At 39.4% G+C, this 21,257-nt stretch overlaps 1 protein-coding gene across 1 annotated transcript in view; it reads left to right on the forward strand.

Moving 5' to 3' along the window:
• The first annotated feature begins 3,741 nt into the window (after nt 1-3,741).
• ghra (growth hormone receptor a) overlaps nt 3,742-21,257 on the forward strand; it is a 29,371-nt gene continuing 11,855 nt past the window's right edge. The window contains exons 1-2 of the mRNA XM_078250969.1: nt 3,742-4,062; nt 12,331-12,452. Of these exons, the coding sequence (XP_078107095.1) occupies nt 12,335-12,452 (118 nt within the window). The 5' untranslated portion in view covers nt 3,742-4,062; nt 12,331-12,334. The remainder of the gene's footprint in view (nt 4,063-12,330; nt 12,453-21,257) is intronic.

Genomic DNA, 21,257 nt, shown 5'->3' on the forward strand with positions numbered 1-21,257 from the left:
TAATGAAACTACATATGACCTGCTTTTTAAGATTTACATCTTTTTATATTAGAAAAAATCACCAGCCTTATCCATTAACATTGGCTATGGATGAATATGGATTACAGCAGACTGACAAGGCTCTGTGTCACTTAAAATGAAAGCACTGAATGTGTCATAAACAGATGCGGTGAAGGTCATTTTCTAACTGTTCTTTGCAAGACAGAGATTGTGATCTGATTATTGAAATAGTCAGTGGTCGTAAGCCTGTGACAGATAACAGATTACATTAAAAAGCACTTTGATAGCTGCTGCAACAGCCAACACCAGTGTTCACCACACATCCCACAGAGGGCTAGGATAACTTGGGGGATGGGAGGGTGGGGCCATGGGGGGCAAATCCAGCCTTACAGTGCAGTGGCATCAGTCTGTGGGCCAAGTGCATTGTTCTGTTGTCACATTCAATACAGCAGAAGTCCACATGATCACTCAGAGCAGACAATCACAGGAATGAGTATTTAAAAGGAACTAATTGAATGGACTCCCCCACTGTCTTCCAATCAGGGCTCTCTGTCCCACAACTGACCAATGCATGGACATGTTCAGAGGTCATTTAATACATACAAATTGTTTGCCAGTGTTTTAGAGTGCACCAAGCCTGGTGAAAGGTCAGCTAATTACAGTAATAATAATATCGCTTGGATTTACCTTTGTAGTCATTGTGGATATTTAAAGATGGTACAGAATCTAATTAAATATATTTCAGTTATAGCTTTTTCATCTGCTACAAGTTATAATTTATGGTATTTGTGTTGCATGAGAGCAGCCTTGGTCCCTCATTGAGTGTTTTTATATGCACACTGCAGCTGTAGGACTTGGAAAAGCCAAACTACAACGTGTGGACCTTGTAGAGGAGAAGGAGACAGGGAAATAAAAGTACAAGGATGGCTGTGCTCAATACAGACAGGCCAAGTCCATTTCTTACCATGTGCATCACAAATTAGGCCTTTGTCAACAGTGCATCAGTGCATTGGTGGAGAAGAAAATACAGCCCCTCCAAACCTCATCTGTGTCTCTGTCAGTATGTCCTCTCTTTGTTTCTATTTATAGCTGACCATGTTGATTCCAGTTTATCTTGTTTTCTTTCTACCCTACTATCCACTTATGTCATGAACTGGGGTGTATTGGACACTACAGGCTACTTGTTTATTAGTTTAGAGGGTTAACCCCATTTTATTGGCTGACACATGATATAACTTCCTAATGTGTAAGTGTACACTGTAGAGTTACATGTAAAGTGAGGTAAGTTATAGCAGGATGCTGTCATGCAAAATTAAACCCTGGTTCTTAGGCTTTATTACTTCAATTTATGTTTTTTACACTGATGGATGTTTACTTTGTGATGATCATCGATTAGAAGTCAAAACCTGAAAAGAAAAACTATAAAAAGGTCCACGCAGTCAAATACATGCATACAATTTAGCAGCAGCAACAGCTGGGTGCATGGGTGGTGGTGGGGGTGTATATTCATTGACAGCTGAAATTGTGGGTGAGCCTCTCATGGAGCCACTTCTCGTGGACCCTTCACATGAGCGCAAACAGGCTATAGTTTACTTTCTCCAATGCTGGCACAGCGCTAAAACAAAGTGTGGAGATAGATCTGGCTATGCAATAATAGTAGTTATTAGTAATAATAATAGTTTACAGACAGACAGATGCAGCCATTCCTAACAAGCTGCTTGTAGTTCTCAGCATCAGCGCAGGAATTAATATTTTGGTCTCTTTATTAAGTGAAGTTGCACCCATATAGGCCTAAGCTACAATCCTAAACCAGCTGATATGTAATCACACACTCACACATTTTATTTTGATTATGGTATTAATGCCAGTCAGACAGAATAATTACTGCATAATTACACCGGTGATTATATTTACAGCCATCTAAAGGCAGCAGGTGCCTGTTCCATCTGCAGTCTCTAATTGGTGTGATGTTGTGCACTCAATCCACTATGCACGGTTGGTTAAAGATCCAACATGTAATACAACCTTCCTAATTCAAAATACAGGAGAGAGCCTTCTCCCCCGGCCCCTCCTCCCCAGCGTCGAAGTTCACGGGGGTTGCCAGGTTGCAAACGCTAAACCCAACATCCCCCAATGTCAATGTAAGCTAGATGCTAGTCTCGCATTGCCAGACATTACTCCACAGTGCAGCGGAGTTGCTAGATGATGTTTACGGTTATAAAAACTTGTGCTCTCTTGCAGTCACTTTATTATTATTTTTTGGTTTGTTTTTTTGTTTGGGCTTTTCCGCCTTTATTTATTTGACAGGACAGCTAGGTGAGAAAAGGGAGAGAGAGAGAGAGAGCGAGGGAGGACATGCAGGAAATAATGACAGTCACCTTTTATTGGCTAAATGTAACAACGGCTGCTAAAAAGACCGCAGTCTTGTGGAGCTTTGTGCCCGACTGACAGCCACCCTTTCTCAGCTTAACGTCCTGCAACAGCCGCTAGAAAGGCCGCTGTGGTCCAAACACCAATGTTACATACATTGCAGAGCAACTTGTAGAGAAAATAAACTGTGTCCCAATCCATTCCTACACAACTGTTTTGTGAAAGCTTAACCGTGGCTCGCCCGCTTGCCTGGTCCTCCGATAACGTTAGCAGTTAGTGTCAGGATCACTTCACCAGCTGTGTCTCAATTCTTTTTGCGAGTTACTAACTACATTGTTGTGTCATCAGCCAACTCGGCGTCCTTTTGGGCTCTAAGCTGGCTCTATGTTTTAAATGCATTCCCAATATTTACCAGTGTTTTTAGGTTGGAAAGAATTAATCTATCTATGTTAATCCAGTTTGTTGGGTTGCTGCCATAGCTGCAGCCAGCACGTTGTTTTTGCCTGTTTGCGTTTCATGTCTGACAACCCCGGGCGGTCAAATTGGGCAGTTGACAACAACACACAGGCCAAGGAGAAAATACTGGCTTTAAGATTGTTGTCAGTATTTCAACTTAGCATGTTTCCTTAGTATCTGATGACATATTGTGGTCCTTTTTTGATTAAATACAGTAAAAACATTACATATTGGACCTTTACATGTTATGCAACCAGCACCAGACTGTTGCAAAAAAAAAGAAAAACTGGTCAGTTTTTATCAGTTCATAAAAAGTTGTGCAGCCTACCGTAGCATAGGCCTACCATGTCACAATATGAAGATTAAACAGGCATATACATCGTGCCCTCAGTGTCCTACCGCCCAGAACAGCAACCCACTATACTTATGGATCGGTGATCAAATCAAACGCTCTGCGCAGAGAAACTAGACCTAGCCTACTGACAGGTGCTGAGAGGACAGACCTGACAGACATCTTCTGAAACATGACACTAATAATAACATGTTGAAACACTACAAAAAATGTTGTTTTCTTTTTGTACTTTGACCCAATAAATAATGGAACATTTGTTGTGTTCCAAACGATTGTATCTGTAAAAACGTAGCATATCTTAATTAGGTAGCCTACTCAAAACACTCTTCCAAGTTAATAGGCGCTAATTATAAGGATAGTCAAGTCCAGGCAGAGACACCTAATGTTTTTTTATGCGTTTTTTGTCCTCAAAAAATAAAATAAATAAATGATAAATAAATTGGGATTTGCTTCTTCGTTTTAACGTTGGCTCTTACCAGAATACGTGACAGGGAGGTAAGCTCCTTTGCCTACTAGAGGGTTTTATTTTGGAAGTTTGATTCCGGCAGTCTTTCTCTCTGGCTCTCCTCTCTGTGTTCATAATGGAGTAGATTGGATTGTTGGCGGATGAGGGCGCTTCACCGCCATTTGAAACACTGAGCTACGTCGCGTGTGTATCTGTAACGGAGTAGCAGATAAGACAAAAATCCTTACTACGAAGGCTACACATACATTGGGTAATGGTAAAATCGTGATCGGAGAGATCTAACTGGGCCAAGCAGGCTGAAGTGAAGAAGCAGGACTTTTCGTGGCTGTTGGTGCTCACGCTGGCCATCCGATGACCAAGTTCTGAAAAGTCGATCTGCGCTGTCTTTGCAGTTTTTCAGCTCGAGACTACGAAATAAGTAAGTGAGTTTTTTTTAAAGCGTGCAATGCGTCTTTTTTGCGTTCATACATATCTCCAGATCTCCATATGTTAGGCAGCTTACTCCTTTTTACATTTTACGCTGCTCATTGCAAAATCTTTTTCGACCAATTATATAAATTTATAATGCTGAGTATACTGGTTGATGTAGTTCTAATGATTATATCAGACACTTGAGGTTGTCTAAAATTCCGCTGCAACTGCTCATGAAGTGACAGCTATGGTTCGTCTTGACAGATGTAGCCTAAACAGCATAGCCTACTGGTAAACATCAAATCCAGAGGGAGAAATAGAAACTTCTGATTGATTGATTGATTTAGACAATGAGATAGAAATGCTGGCTCATTGAAAAAGGGATTAAACTTTAAAATAATAGTGTACAGCTGAACCCTGAAATATTCTGTACAAAGCCTGGTGTTGATCTATGCAAAGATGGAAATCAGTTTGGCCCATAATCGCTTCAATGACCATGATATGCCTATTTATATTACTGTAGATGCTTGACACAAGGAGTAAAACTATAATGATTTTCTGTAGAGATGAGCAGTTTTTACTTTGAACTATTTTGATCTATTAATCCACAAATGACAAGTGTGTAATGATAAGTTGACAGAGTCCATGATGCCTTTAAACTGCTTATATAGCATATCTGCTTATCTCATTAACTGTCCAAAACCTAAATGAATTCAATTTACATTAATAAGAAACAGAGTAAAGCAGCAGATTTCTTTTTTTCTTTCTTTTATTTTGAAGGAACTGGAAACAGCTAATATTTTGATTCTTCTTATACTGGTGAGATTGATTAAAACATTTACCAAAAATGTGGATTCATTCATGACATTCATTCAGTGAAAATGATTGCCATCCAACAACAATTTGGTTGTTGTTTTTATCTATGTGTTGCATTTTGTTCTTACGGCCTAACTATTACATTTTTAAAGCTTCTCATGTTAGCATATCCTCTTAGTATGTCTGCTCTTCATCAGTGATTGGCTGACTGTTACTGACCACAGGAGAACACTTTTGCTCCTCTGCTGGTTTAATTAGAAAGCACACCACACTGTGAGGAGGTGCAATGTGCAAACTTAGCCACTATAAAAAAGCCTACACACACTCTGCCTCTCAGATAAAAAAAAAATACTTTTTAATCTTCATCCGTTATATTGTCTGGCTATCTGCATTTTGAGTGATTCAGGATTTGTTTAAAATGTTGGTTTGTTTTGCCCTGCATTGGGCTAGTTAATCTCTTAAGAATTTGTTTTGATTGCACTGTTGAGTCTCATGTAGCCTATCAAGTTGTGGTTTTTTTAATGAACTTCTTCATCTGTTGTGGCTCCAGATCATTCTTTTAATCTAAATCATATCACATAGCTGTATAAAATACTGCATCTTTATTACATTCACTGGATGGTGGTAGTTTAGAGGCCAAAATAAAAAATAATCGACAACTTCTGACACTGTGATATTATGCACATCACAAACTCTTTTTTTTAATACTGCATAGTTTAATAATGTTCACTTAAATATACAGTAGCTGAGACATATTGAAAATAATTTATTGTTGCAGTCTCAGGGACATGCATAATGACAGCCATTATAGCATCTACCAGGTAGCTGATGTACAAGATGTTTTAATAGATGAGGCGAGGAGTCTTAAGAGACGTTAGTTCCATCAGTTTCTATCTCAGTGTTAGCTACACTCCCACATACAACATTAAGTACTGCTATTATATTGTATACCCTTTGACAGCTCAACAGCACTCGGGAAACCATTAGATTTTACACACATCCATGTGCACTTTGTCTGATGTGTGTGTGTGTGTGTGTGTGTGTGTAAAAAATTAGAAAGGTACGTGCTGCACTGTTATACTTCGTCCTCCAAAACAACAAGTGGGTTGATAGAGACTTTTCTTTATTCTTTTACATGGGATTGAACTCTACAACTGTAAGAACTGAATGTGTATGTCATTAAAATCAAAAATCAAAATACAGATTACTTCACTCGTGACTGTCAATTCTGATTAGTTTGAATTAATTCTCTGAAATAACCATTGTGGCAACCAGTTATTTTACAAATGTCAAGTAGCAGCAACAGATGAAAAAGTTAGAATTGGCGGGCAACATTTTGTAAGGTTAAAGTTGCATTTATTGTCATTTCTAAGCATACACAGAGAAACAAAACTCTGCATTTAACCCATCCTATAGGCCTACATAGGAGCAGTGGGCACCAACTCCAGTTCTTTTTGCCAGTTCCTGTTTAACTTGACAGCTCTTAGATTTAATATCTAAGAGCAAGACAAACCATTGCATGCCCATGCGTGCACAACCGCAGCGTGGAATGCTGCAAAGCAGACATTTTCCACAAAGATACATTTTAGATCAGTGCAGCACACACTTTCTGTTTCTGCTGGACTCAGTCTCTTGCTTGCACTCTTTACCTTTCTTGTTATCGCTCCAATACACACACTTGATTTTATACGCATATGCACACACACACACACACACACACACACACACACACACACACACACACACACACACACACACACACACACACACACACACACACACACACAGAGTGTAGCAGGGTTTGCAGATGTGTGTTCTAATCTGCTTCCAGTACAGGCTCTCTTCTTGCCAGTGTGCTGACTCTGAGTTTTCCACTCTCTCTTATGAAATAAGAGTAGGAGACATTAGAGCCATCCAGTAGCCAAATCTAAATGCCTGAGAGCACACACAGACACACATGCACACAGGTTAAAAATGCATCCTGTGTCTGCACGTATACCCTTTCTCCACAAACACACATATACACACACACTCTCGCCACAAGTTAATGAATGTATGTAAATACATCCAACAGTTAAAAGCCTATTAGAAGCAGCTGGATGAGCTGCAGTTTTCGGGCCCCGCCTCTCATCTGTGTGGACTCCTCACCAGTGTCTGGTCTAACATGCAGGCTCATGTTGAAGTCTGTGGTATGTTTACTTTAATTTTGTTTATTTTAAGGAAAGAGGTTAGTGGTGAAGGGGAAAGTTGAGGGCAGAAAATCTATTTGCATGATTCTTGTGTAATTATTGAGAGACCCAACAGTGGACCTTGGACAACTTTGTGTTCGTGTACTCACAAACATGATTATTTTGAAATGACGATGTTGAAGTATTATTATTTTTGACACAATACTTGTGGAATATAAAGTGGTTGTCATACAGCCCTAAAGTTAAACCTTACTTGTTGAGACGGAATGATTAAAGGTGCTCCAAGAGATTAATAAGGGGCCAGTTGCTTGGAAGTCTATAGATATACAGTAAATGGAAGGCCTGTTGTGTTGTTGCTGTGAAAATGTTGATAATTACATAACTGTTTACATTTTCGGTCTACCTTTCTTCATACTGTTAAGTTAAAAGACATTTATCCTGAAGTTTTTAACATTTTTATTGTTGTCTGGTTGCCAAAGCTTTAAATCAGCCAATGGTTGGTTGATGTATCCCTCAGTGCAACGTAGTACTATCATTCTAAATTGATGACCATACATTTCACGTTTCTCTCGCGATTGTGTACTTTTATCTTAGACAGCCCAAAGTGCACAGTGTATAGGAGCCCTTACTCAAGGTCAATGCAATGGCTTTGTTAGAATCCTTTTTGAGTGTCTGACTCCCTCTGAGGAGCTTTGTCCATGTTGTTTTTACCTAAAGTGACACGTTACTACTCACCTCTGCCAGCAATCTCTGACTGCCCTACAATTAATTTCCTCTGGACTGAAGCACTTGACTCTACTCAGTCAATCACCACCAACTGTCTGATATTACTGGAATGTTGACATAGAAAAAGAATGAGTAAAGGTTGATGTTATTTATCCTAACCCTATGCCACAGGCAAACGTCCCTGTGCGCACCCGTTTCATGTGAGTATCTCTCACAGATTGAGGTTGACAACTCATCGAGGGTTGTGAGTGTAGAGAGGTTCCATCACAGCATGGGGCCATAATCCCATTTAAGGGCAATCTAATTTTTTCTGTGTGCATTTATGTTTGTGCATGGATGTATGTTTTGTATAATCATGCTAATGAATGTATAATGTCAGTGTTTCCATGCCTACTTCCCACCTAAAGGTAAAGATCCACACACTCCAGATGATAATTTCTATTCTTTTCAAGTTTTTCAGGATGTTAAGTCAATAGGAGAAAAACGTGCTCCGGTTTATTGGCATTTCTTTAAACCAATCACGATGGTCTTGGGTGGCGCTAAGTGCTGGACGCAGGTACAGCCATGGTGGTAAATGACTATATCTCAACTATTTAAATGTACCTAGCATCTCAGTAGGAATAAGGAAATAAAACACTAATTTGCAAATGGTAAATAGCCGTGTTTGTTTAAAAAAATAAATAAAAAATTGTGCATTGTGTACATCCATGTTTACGTGTCAGATTTTTTTAAAAACTTTACCAGCTGTCCACAATTAGATAAGTATTGATAATAAATGTGTTTCTGAATGACCACACCACTTTCCTCACAAAATTTAACTTTTACCTCACTGGCCCCAGACATGGCCCCAGACATATAGAAAAAAGGTAAATAAGTCAATCTTAACTTTGTCTCGCATTGCCAGACCATCTCCACAGCGCTGCGAAGGAAGGTCTGGCTAGTCCACACAACATTCTGGGAATAGGAGAAAAACGTGCTTCGGTTTATTGGCATTTCTTTAAACCAATCACGATCGTCTTGGGTGGCGCTAAGTGCTGGACGCAGGTACAGTGCCTCTGCAAAATAGCCTCGGGAAGGAACTTGTTTTGGTGGAATATGTGTACGTAGGGAGGTGAGCTCTGGAATTAAAATGGCTGGCGAGTGTGTGATGAGAATTTTACTCAAAAAAGATCAATAGAATTTGACTGTTGGTTTTAGCTAGTTTCCCGAATCGAACGGAGTTTAGAATACCAACATAAAGAAAGCTGAAGGTGAGGAACATCTGGCCGAAAGTGAGGGACATCCGGCGGAACCTCCGGCAGCACAGGAACTATCCCGTAAATGAAACTAATCTTGACTATAAGATGAGCAGTGTCCACTAGCTGTGCAGAGTGAATGTGTGATGAAGACAGAATATACACCACAGTCTTTCTGCTTTTTATTTGGAGCAACGTCAAACTAAAATTGGGCTTGCAACATCGCGTGACCTCTCACCCCCTAACCGTTCATTTTCTTTGGCTACACCATCACCCCATCTACTCCTAACCTCCTCCTCCTCCCTCTCTTGACAGCTCATTTTTGAACAAACACAGATGATCAATAGAGATGTGAGGAAACATGGGAGAGGCATGGTGCTGGCAGTGGGGTGCCAAGTCAAGATGTACGTGTGTTAGTATGTGTGGTTTGTTCATGTTGCATGCATGTGAATGTGTGTGCGTTTTAGGGCAGAGGTAGCGGGAGGAAGGTTGACCACAGAGGCCTTAAATGTTTACCAAGGGACCCCAGGAGGCCTGTGCTGAGCCTCCCTCTTCTCTGATTGGCTTAGGTGGCCTTCCTGTGAGTCTAAGAGCCTGTAATTGGCTACAAAGAAGGAGAGGAATGGGGGAGAAACGTGCATGAGATGGACATGAAGCACCAGCCTTGCCAGTGCTTTGAGAGACGCTTTCACATGAGGGGGGGGAGACCAATGGCAGGATTAACATGAGGCCATATGTTGTAGTGTAGGGGCTGTTTGGCCCTCTTTTATAGTACTTTGGTTACTTGACTGATTAAAGACAAGAAAAGAAAAGAAAAGACAATGTGGAAAAACCTCATGAAGTCATAAATAAAGTTGGTTTGAAAGTTTTTAAGCGCTTTAGCTTTTGATGAGGGGAGAAAAATTAGATGTTTTTTATCATGATTTTAAAAAAGTATCCTCAAAACTGAAGGGAGAGGGAGGGTCTCTGCCATGAATTCTTGCATTGTATAACTTGGCCCCTGCCACATGGAATTCTCTCACACACACACACACACACACACACACACACACACACACACACACACACTTATTGTTACATTGTGAGTATACTCACAAGTAACAAAATTGAATTTTGCAAAGATGTTGAGATTCTTGTTTGTTTCTTAGTTTTTGCTGTAGTTGCATGTTATAGAGACTTTTTACTCTAAATCTATTTCGGAGTAAATGAATGGATGGTGTCCTTACTCTTAATAGGTGCCAGTATACTGTATGTGCTGTTATACATTTATATGACTGGATATAAAACTCATCTGAACTTGGCTCATGCATTTCTTTTGCCACTAGGTCTTGCAGTCCTCTATCTAAACTTATAGTTTTAGAAAATGTGCCTGGGATTGCCATATTGTTGCTCAGTTGTATATAAAAATTAAAAATGTGAAAGAATCTTTTGGCTTGCTATTTGGCATGGCAAACTGTTTGCTATGTTGTATAGCTCACTGTAGTTATATGGCTTTCATATCAGAACTGAGGAAAATACTGGCAGTGTTGCCATGAGAAACATAGCCTCCACGTTTGGGGTTGCTGGCTGCCCAGCAAAGTTGTGGAGACACAGCTGTAAATAGCCAAGGGTGCGGACAGAAAGTTTGGCCTATATTTAGAGGTTGGACTGGTAGAACTTGTCTGCCAACACCAACCTAAGGAAGAGTTTGTCACTGTTTTTCTACATCACATGCTATATACTGTTAAAAAAATGATATATATATATATATATATATATATATATATATATATATATATATATATATATATATATATATATATATATATATATATATATATATATAGAGAGAGAGAGATATCATTTTAGTTGTGGCCTGAATGAGACAGGCAGTCACCACATTTCTAAGTTAAAGGTTTTGTTGGGAAATTCAAGTCTAGTTTTTAGAGGGGGAGTCAAGCTCAGTGGAAATGTTAGTGTTAGTGTGGTTCAAATTTTTGCCAAGAAGTCTTTCTAGATTCATATGTATTTTGCCACAAGATGCGATGATTGGTAAAAAGACCAAAAGTCACACCTAGTACTGCTTGTCAACATGGTATTGATTTGGTTTGGGATTTAAAAAGCTTAGAGCTGCTATAATCAATGCTTTTGTATTAACATTGGATGTGTAATGTGAAAAGTGTCCAGTGATGAATTTACTGGGAGTTTTATGTAGACAAGACAGTGTCTTTTAAGTTTTAATGTCACACTTGCAAGCAGGAAACAGTCAACCTTTGATCAAGTCTCAGGGTGAGTGTGCAAAGAAATTTATTGTACAGGTAGTTTATATTCAATGTTTCAAAACACCTTCCTTTAGGGGAAACTGTAGCTCATTGTTTCTCAATCGGACAACCTGCAGCTACTATTTTTGCTATGATACACGGAGACACACAAGCTCCATCCTTGGAGTTAAGGGCCTATGCTTGCCACGCACTAACAATTTGTTCATAGAAGGATAGTTATGTATTCAAAATAGTGCTTTTCCGTTACAGACAGCAAACATTTTATTTTCCCACAACAATGGACACTCATTTTTTTTAATGGGGTTTGGCGAGATGTTCAGGGTGACAGCGACGTTCACGTAATATGGTAAACAAGCCAAGTTAGCCCTCAGAGCTAATGCGTGCCTAACTATGCTTATGGCACAAATGTACAAAAAAAGATTTGCCGACACTAGATATCAAACAAAAGCAGAGGCTATATTGTATTAGGTTTCTGTGAGTTGTACATTTTCAACTTAGAAGCATAAGCAGAAGATAACAGTATCTCAGAGCCTCGCTTGGCGTTAGTTAGTTAGTTAGTTGGCATTGAAGAGGTTACATAAGTGTGACTTTTTGCTTATGTTTCAAATTATTCTTCCTGCTGTCATTTCTAAACCTACTGTAGATGTATGTCTGTATGAAATCATGGCTAATGACAAATAATATGAAATGGGTATAACTTGTTTTATAAGAAATGTCAAATAAACTGTAAAGCTTCTAGACAAACAGATGAACAACACAGAAAACATCCTTCACACATTTAACTTACAAATGCTGCAGCAGCAACCTGGCATGATAACTAATTATGCTCTGTCCCGTGTTAGGTTTCACATACTCCAGCTGAAAATAAATGGCATCCACAATTTGTGTTCACAGGCCAGAGAGAAAGAAAGGTAGAAAAAGAGCGAGCGAGACAGAGAGTAGTGAGGGAAGGAGGGTTTTTCACATGGGCATGTCATCATGGAGTTCAAGTGATAATTATAATCAGTGTCTCTGTACCACTCTCATTCTCCCCTCTGTCTCTCCCCAGCATCATGGCTGTCTTGTCCTCTTCCTCCAATATCCTGCTCCTTCTCCTAATTTCTTTCCTGGATTGGCTGTCGACTCCAGGATCTGCATTTGTCATGGGCCGGGACCACGTGACGTCACCAGGTAGGTTAATGGGGTTTTTACTGCTAGGTGTCAAGACTAATAAGCAGAAAAAATAAATCAATCTTCAGTTTATTACGCTCTTTACGTGCAGCTCATCAAACATGAACAAATGTGATTTAGGTTTTGCAGGCAGGATGCTGTTGACACTTGTTATCATGTGTTATGTCAGACATAAGTTGCAGAATGCTGTGTTTGCTCAGACACATGTGGAAAGGTTCACCATTGAGCAAACGCTGCTCTTTCCTGGTTTGGTTTGTCAAACAGGCTAGTGATCAATAGAGCTAGGGTAAATATAAGGTCAGAGCTTCTCTGTCAAAGTCCAGGGACAGGACAACGCAGGATGTTCAGCCAGCTAATCCAGCTGTCACTGAACCATTTGAAATAATTTGGTGAAGGAATGCTGCGGCTGAGAAAACCCGGCCAAACTTAAATTTTGATTTACCACTTGAAATCCCTAAAGCAATATGTGGCCAGAAAGGCTGTTTTTTGTTGCATAATTTCCAAAATTGATGCTCAGAATCTCAATCACTAAATTGACTGAGAGTAATAGCCTTGGGATATTTTGGCATCTTCCTCTAATGGTTGAAGCCACTGCGGCTGGAATTAGGTGAAAGTTTCCAGTCCTGCAACCTTAAATAAATCGTGTTTATTTAAAAGGCTACCTATGCTAGAACATCACCTGATTTAGAGAAATTATCACAGCCAAAATACAACTCCCAAGAATGGATCAATTCTGATGTTGACTTTGTCAAAATGTGTCTGTCTGTCTGGCTGGTTGGTTCTGCTGTGTCTGCATTTCTGGGTTTTTATTTTAATAAGGGATTCCACTTCTGAAAGCTGGATCAAATATTACTTTTGATGGAAACCTTTATTATTCATGGGCCTGGTTTGCATAAACTTATATGTGAATCAACTTTTATTCAGAAAACTGAATACTGAACTTGTGTGAACCCTGACTATGTGTATATCTTACAAATCCAAAGGGTGGAAAACAAGGATATATATGAACGACATTCAGAGCCAGGATTGCCTGCATATGGCTCTCACTAGAGTTTGATTGATATTCAAAGTCTGGGTCGGGATTGCCAAATATGGTCAGCACACGGCTCTCACCTCTGATATCACAAGCAAACATGGAGGTGGTTGAGCAGAAATGGCGACAGCTAGCAGTGTGATCCACGCTAATGGTCCTAACAGTGCTAACAATGGCAAAAGTGCTGAGCTAACTAGTGTTTATGGGGGTTAGCTCACACAACCTTGGGGAATCCCCTTACTATTCTTTATTTTATTTTTTTTATTTTCTTGGAACTTGGCTAAGCTTCATTCAGTTCCAGTTAAAGGAGCATTCAATTTGCTTGCAGTTCATGATACTGCAAACATTTAGCAACACAAAAAAAGTCATCCTTGAATGTAAATGTTGGCACACAGTCTTTCCAGTATATTCTTAGGTGCATCGGCTCATTGCCATTAAGAAGCGAGCCAGACAGCATTAGACAGAGATTGAGAAATCTCCACCCTTCTTCTTCTCTCTTTTTTAGGGGGCTTTCTTGGTGAGAAAATGCTGCCATTATTAATGCTATGTGTTGACTGATAAATGTTGTAGTCTCACACTCAGATTTAAAGGGGATTTTTTGCGTGGTCCGTTGTGGGATGATCAGGCAATAAAGAAATCAAAGCTTCACCAGCTATTAGTTGCTTAAGTCGAGTTTTCAGGGAAAATAAATGACTCAGTGGACCGATGTGTCACTGAAGTTTTAGAACATTGGTTCAATTATCATGTGCTGTGTGAACATATTGTTCTTTCTGTTCCTTGCAGTTTCTAGTGCTGTTCCAAGCAAACATAATGCGGGTGCCAGTGCTGGTACTAAAGCAGCCAACATTTTTTGTTTCACAGATTTTCATTGTAAATCAACTCCTTTTCTTTTTTATTAGAGAGCTTGTGAAAGTCATATCTGCGTGAACACAATGTAAACATTCCCATTTAGATTAAGCGATTTATAGTTTAAGGCCATGTTGGCATTCTGACTAGAAATGAATGACTATAATTGGTTTTTGGACATGTATCATAAATTCTTGGGTGTTGCTATGCCTTTCAGCCATTTGGTTGGAAAAACAGCTTGTGTTAGGGAGAGGAGGCAGTCTGGATGCGGTAAGTGGTAGGGGTGTGCAAAAAAATCTATTCACATTCGAATCTCGATTCAAGCTCTACCGATTCAAAATCGATTCATAGAATTCCAAAAGTCAAGTCATATTTTTTTTATAAAAAAAACATTTTTAATTATTTCTTTTTTAATTGTATGTCTACTGCAATCACATGGGAAAAGTTACTACATTTCCATACTTTGAATCGTTTTTGAATCGAAAATCAATATCGAATCGTGACATTTTCTGAATCGTGCACCTCTAGTAAGTGGTTTTGTTGAGTGAGAATACCACCTCAGAATCACAGACAGTCCCACAGACGTGATGATGTGAAAACTACAGTGTATCTACGTATATATCTATATCATTTTATCATCAACTGAGGGCAGCCAGTTATATCGTAGTTATATTATAGAAATATTTTGATAATAATCACATATAAAAGGTTGATTTCAATGCTGGTTACATCTTAAGAAGCCATGTTACATTACAGTAAAAGCACTAAAAGATGGGTCTGTTGGCACTGTGCTGTGAATTAATTTGTGATATACGATAAGAGTTTTGAGCTCCACGTCTTTGCCCTTGGGCCTTTTGGCTTTGTATTTGTTCACAGATGTCAAATGTCTTTATATCTGTCGGTTTACATTACCTTTCCGATAAACTCTTAGACCCACCGCTGAAAGCCAGGTGGGGTTTTCACTGGTCCACCTCCTTCAGTTGTTAAAACAGTCTCCAGCGCCTCTTCCTCAACAACCATTAAATCATCTGTAAACACAAAGCAGCCACTGATAGCATGAGCAAACACACACAGCATGTGACTTTCTCAAGCTTACCATTGCATAAACTCCAATCCAGTTACCTGCTTTCTACACATAAAACTGTCTATATTTGACCTTTTACCACTCTTTCTCTCAGACACATACAAGGTTACAGAAATCATTCAATCTTGTAGGTGAGTAACCCTAAACATTGTGCTTTTGGGGTGGTTTAAAACCATTTTGTTGTTCCACTTGAGGACCTACAGTAATACAGCCTTCCTGAAATTCTGAGGGTTATACTGTTTCTGCAGCATTTTTATGTGTTGTAGAGCCAGCCACATTACAAGCCAAGAGTAGACGTTTGGAGATGCTCCCTATGTATTTAAAGGCTTACCAAAGTAATTATAGCTAGTGCACATCGTTTGTCTCGATATGTACTTACACACACTTTCTTTTTCTTCCCCTCAACCTTTCCTGAGAGTCTGTCTGTCTGTGTCTTGGAAGGATTTGCTCCTCAAGACCATAGATTGATCCTGTTGAGCGAGGCTTTGTTCTTGGCCACAGAGGTGGTAACCAGTGGTAAAAGTGCAGAGGTTTTGTCTGCCTGGCTTGTAAACACAATATACAGTTACATCTGCTTCAAAGACAAGCAGTGGGTGTGTTTGCTCAGAGCAGCTAAGTCGGGGCCTCATTTGGGATATGGTGTCTGAAGTTACACGCAAAGAGAATACATAAGGGGTGAAATGCTACAAAATTGAAGGATAGCTGCAAAGAAGCAGATCCAACAGCAATATTCTGCATGTAGGAGACATATTCTGAGTTTACCAAAAGTGAGTTTTAAGGCAAATGTTTATTAGCAGCAGGGCAGACTGAGGAGTACCGTATCAAAGGTTATAGAGAGCCAGAGTGAAAATGTGTGATACTGTTATTGATTTAATTTATTTTTTGATGGATAAAATATTATTATAAATTAAACTAAACCTTGGGAACAAACTTAACTCTTTCAGAAAGACCAAAGAAGTGAAAGAAACCCTTGATGGGTAATTAAAATGAGTGATAGAAGCAGCGGCTGAAACCCTAGCAGCAGCTGAAACCCTAGCAGAATGGAATAAGCTAGAAAGAAAAGACATGGAGAGAAAGGTGAGGAGATAAAATGTGTGCACTTATTATATGCAGGTGTCCATGCTGCAAGCCAGACACCCCCGCTCATCTATATTTACTCTCACTTGGATGCGATTTTATGTCATGACATTGCTACGCCTATTCTGTGGGCTATAATGGTAATAAAGGAGATTAACATCATTAGTTCAAGCTAATAAATTGCTGGGACAAGAAATAGCTGACTGGGTCACTGCATGGTCAAACACACCAGATTGTTTCTGTTAGACTTAAATGCTATGAACACTGATGGGAATTATGATCAGTAGAATCGAGTCCCAAACTTTTAAGAGGGAAGAAAAAGTCATTGGTCATTGGAAGAAAGGCAGAACGTATTCAAGGAATCGGACAATGGCACTTTGATATTCTTTGTCTGTTTTTGTTTTGAAGGTGTAAGTTCAGAGAGAGTGTGTGTGTGTGTGTCTGTGCACTTGGGTGTGTGTGTGGAACTGTGTGTGCGTGTTGGCAGTTATTTATATCACCTGTTTACATTCTCTTGTTGTATCTTGTTGCAGCCACTCACCTTTCTCCCCCTCTCTTCTTGCCCACTTCTCACCCTTTCTGGCTCTCTTGAATGCCATATGGCCTCCTGACTTAACATTTAACCTCGACTGTTAAACTCATTTTGAAGGGTTTTAATTTTACTTTCCTTCAGAAAATGAAATGCATAATGTATAAATATGGAGTCAGTATGAATGCATTTGTGAAATAAAGGAAATTTCGGATTTGATCCCTCTCCTCTTCCAATCTTTTCTTCTTGTCTGCTCATTCATTCTTTTTCTCATCATCCAAAACAAATTCCCTGTGGAAGACAAACAAAGCCATCTGCTGCACACACATTAACACATCTACTGGTGTGTTTTGCAGGAAGTGCATGCATATACGTGTATGAGCTATGGTTCAGGGATATAATGGAGGACTCGGCATGTGCAGACTGACAGGCACTTTTAGCCTCAGAACAGTGTCATTCTGTGCTGCCAATTTTTCCATCTGGTTAACAGAAACACACACACAGATTGACTGATGGTGCTACAGGAAGCCTTGTGGCTCATCTGGCATGGGTGCTGCGATGGCAGGTAGAAGTTGCTGCTGATCAGAAATACCAAATAAGTTTACTTGTTCAAAATCTGTGCCTGCCTATTCTGGAGACATAAAGCAAGTGAATATTGACTGTTAAAAAATAGCATCTCTAAATCAGATTCCAGTTTATTGCCAAGTAGGTTTTCACATACAAGTAATTTGTTTTGGTGTATTGGTGCATAGACAAGAAACATAAATATAGTCTGGAAATAAGATAAGAACTCATGTCAATGGGGGTCCCGGGCCTTGTTGATGAGGGCAGCTACAGATGGGAAGAAACGGTTTTTTTTGGTGTGAAGTTTTGGTCCTGATGGACCACAGCCTCCTGTGAGAAGGGAATGTGTTTCAAATAGTTTGTATCCGGGGTGAGAGGGGTCGGTCACAATCTTTCCTGCCCGCCTCAGGGTCCTGGAGGCGTACAGGTCCTGCAGGGACTGCCCTTGTCCTTGGCTGTGGCAGCAGCGTAACATGGTGATGGAGGAGGAGAAGATGGACTCAATGATGGCGGTGTGGCGGTGTAGAAGTGCACCGTCGTTGTCTTTGGCAGGTGACCTTCTTCAGCTGCCACAGTACATCCTCTGCTGTGCTTTTTTGGTGTTCTGCTCTGGCAGAGCCGGGATGATGGTATGAAAGGCAGAGCTGAAGTCCAAAAACAGGATCCTGGTGTAGGTTCCTGAGGATTCCAGGTGCTATAAATACTGTACAATGCACAATGTTTGTGCTGAAATAATGTACAATTTGCACTTTATGTAATAGCATTACCCTAAATCTTTTTACATTTTACTCTTCCTGTTAGGGTTGAGACTTGCAGCAGCAATTCAGTGTTGAGTGTCTTGTAACTGTGTTTATGCTGTCAGTCGAGGGTAGAGTAGTTGTGAGTGCACGGACCAGGGACAACAGGTTCTAATGTTCAGCAGCCATGTGTGTGTTCTCTTCAAGCATAGGGCAATTCAGATCAATTATGTGCTAATACCACAATGAAGAGACATTCAGTGTCCATGTATCTAGTGTTTATGTGTCTATTTGTGTTTTCTGTGCTATGTTTGAGAGTATAGTAGCAGATAAACAACACTCTATAAAACCCACTCACAAACAGTACAATGCAGTCCCAAAGTAATAGATGACTAAGTTAATTTATTTAGTGCTTTAACCCTCTAAAAACCATACCATTTGTGAGCGTCTTTTGCTCCTGTCACATTATTAGCTCATCAGCTGTGATGGCTGTTGAAGATGGAGGTTTTATTTTCATGAAGATTCAGAAAATTGTGTGTCATCCAACATTTGGTGTCCTGAAGTATGTCTGTCAATGTGTAACAGCTTAGTTGCTAAATATTAGTGAGGCATGTATTTAAATTTCATTTACATAGCAGTTTAAACTGATTTTGGACCTGTCAGTAGCATATATAAAGAGAACAGTAACAGACCCAAATTTGAGCCCTGAGGGACACCACAGAGAATGATATCTGGGATAGATAATTAATCCACTCCAGAGACATTTATTTAGCATAACTAGTATTAGAAAAACTGCAACGTATCAACAGTACCCTACAATAAAAACTAGATTTGCACGTCTCATGTCCAAAGCTTAAAATTTAAAATGAATGTGACTTTTTCCTCCGATTTTAATTTCGAAACATGTTTTTATCAAAGGAAATATATAATCTATTTGTTTATATATTTATATATAGTTTAAAATGAAAAATTTTATTCTCAATGGCATTTCTGTATTGCAGCCAAAAATCTCATAATCCACACATTCACTCTCCCTAACATCTATCTGCCTCTCTCTCTTCCTCCTCCTCCTTACCTTGTGTCTCCGCTCTCGTTTTAGCAGCTTTTTTGAAGCGTTATTAACCTCAACACTAGCTTAAATCTGCAAATGAGCTGGAAAATGTGGTAATTCATAGCGTCATAGCCTCATTTCCCCCCTGCTCCTCATGACAGTCGAGCATTTCACAGTGCGTTAGCTGATAAAGCCTGGTTGCACCTTTCTCACCGCCTTTTTAGTGCTGTTTGCCAGCTGGCACAATGGTTGGCAGAAGAGTGCTTTATTTAGGCTTTTTAGTGGATTTTAAACCTTAATGGCTAAAGCTGACATTGAGGTAGATAAGTGGTTTCCTAGCTTCTCTGTATGGACTGGTGAAGACAGAACGTAAAGCTAAAAGCGGTTTCAGTCTTGGCTACGCACACAGCCCACAAGGTCTGACAAATACATATGGACAGCCAAGATAAACACACACACACATACGAACGCTAGGGATGTAACAATACACTCAATTCACGATTCGATATGATTCATGATTTTAAGTTCACAATACGATTTTCTCACAATTTTGAGAAGAATGAGCTCCAGACAAATGACTGAAAAATATTCCTTCATATTTATATGAACTGTGCAAAACAACAGATGTTTCTTCTTATCTTGAGTGCAACTGAAATTGTATTTCATATTAAATAAATCTAATTAAATAAAAGTATAATTAGATTTTTAAAACAAATTCCACATCAAAATAACTAAAGTAAATAGAAAAAGAATGTATTCAAATAAATAAACTAAGAACACGTAGCGACGTCTAAATTCAAACAAGTAAAATCAAAAACAGATTACGCCGTAAGCCATTTAAAAAAATGCAGATTAATTTTTTGATCTCATCCGGTTGTAATTTTTACACATTTATATTGATTTATAACCAATTTACGATGCATCATTACATCCCTAACAAGGGCTGGGTACCGAATTCGAACACGGTATTGGTATCAATATCGAACATTTTTTAACGATACCCAGCCCTATCCCAACACACACACAAAATTAGGTTTCTTCTTCCAGCCAAAGGCTTTCAACTGCTGATCATTTAATGGCAGCTGGCAGGTACAGGCATTTACAGGGTTTAGCTTCCCATCAGTGAACTGGTTATATTAGTATGTGTAAAAATGGGGAGTAAGGCCCTGCAACATAATTACCAGCCTATGCTTGACAAGGAATCAACATTTTTTTTTTTTACAGCAATGTACAGGTTTAAGCCCTATTATATCAGAGTAGAAGAGGAAGAGAGGAAGTATGACAGTCAGCAAATGAGTGAGAAAGAGAGACACTAAGAATAAGGTGAAACTTGATTCTCTCCAGGTGTTGCAGTGCTGCACAACCTTTCACCTCTGACATACTTCAGATTTGACTACCAGCCAAATGCAAACAACTTAAAAAAAATAGCTCTACCTTCTGACCTTTGCCAGCAGAGCCCCAATTTTTTATGGAGAGGTTAACTTTCAAAACACTGTCTGTGTGCTTCTGGGTCTTCTCCACCCAGAGTAGAACAGCAGCAGTTAGATGACATTTAAACATGTCTTAATGTGTAAATAATTACATATGAGCAACAGTTTGAAGTAGCAAATGGATCAAAATGAATGAATAACATTTTGCATGACGAATTAAATGAAATGAAAAATGTCTGAGTTGCCTGAAATATTGCCTGACTTTGAAGTATATTTTGACCCTAAAACATTTCCAAGGTGTTATTTTACTTTTTATGTAATCTGTCCTGCTGTAGTTTGAAGCCCTTCTTTGCATCCAGTGTCGGCAGAAATCTCTTTGATGGTGGCAGCTGGAATTTGTTGGGTGGGGGAGGGAGGCCGTCAGGCCAAGTTGAAATAGCAAAGCTCTGGGAAC

This window comes from Sander vitreus, chromosome 5 (assembly GCF_031162955.1).
Source record: "Sander vitreus isolate 19-12246 chromosome 5, sanVit1, whole genome shotgun sequence".
NCBI classification, from domain to species: domain Eukaryota; kingdom Metazoa; phylum Chordata; class Actinopteri; order Perciformes; family Percidae; genus Sander; species Sander vitreus.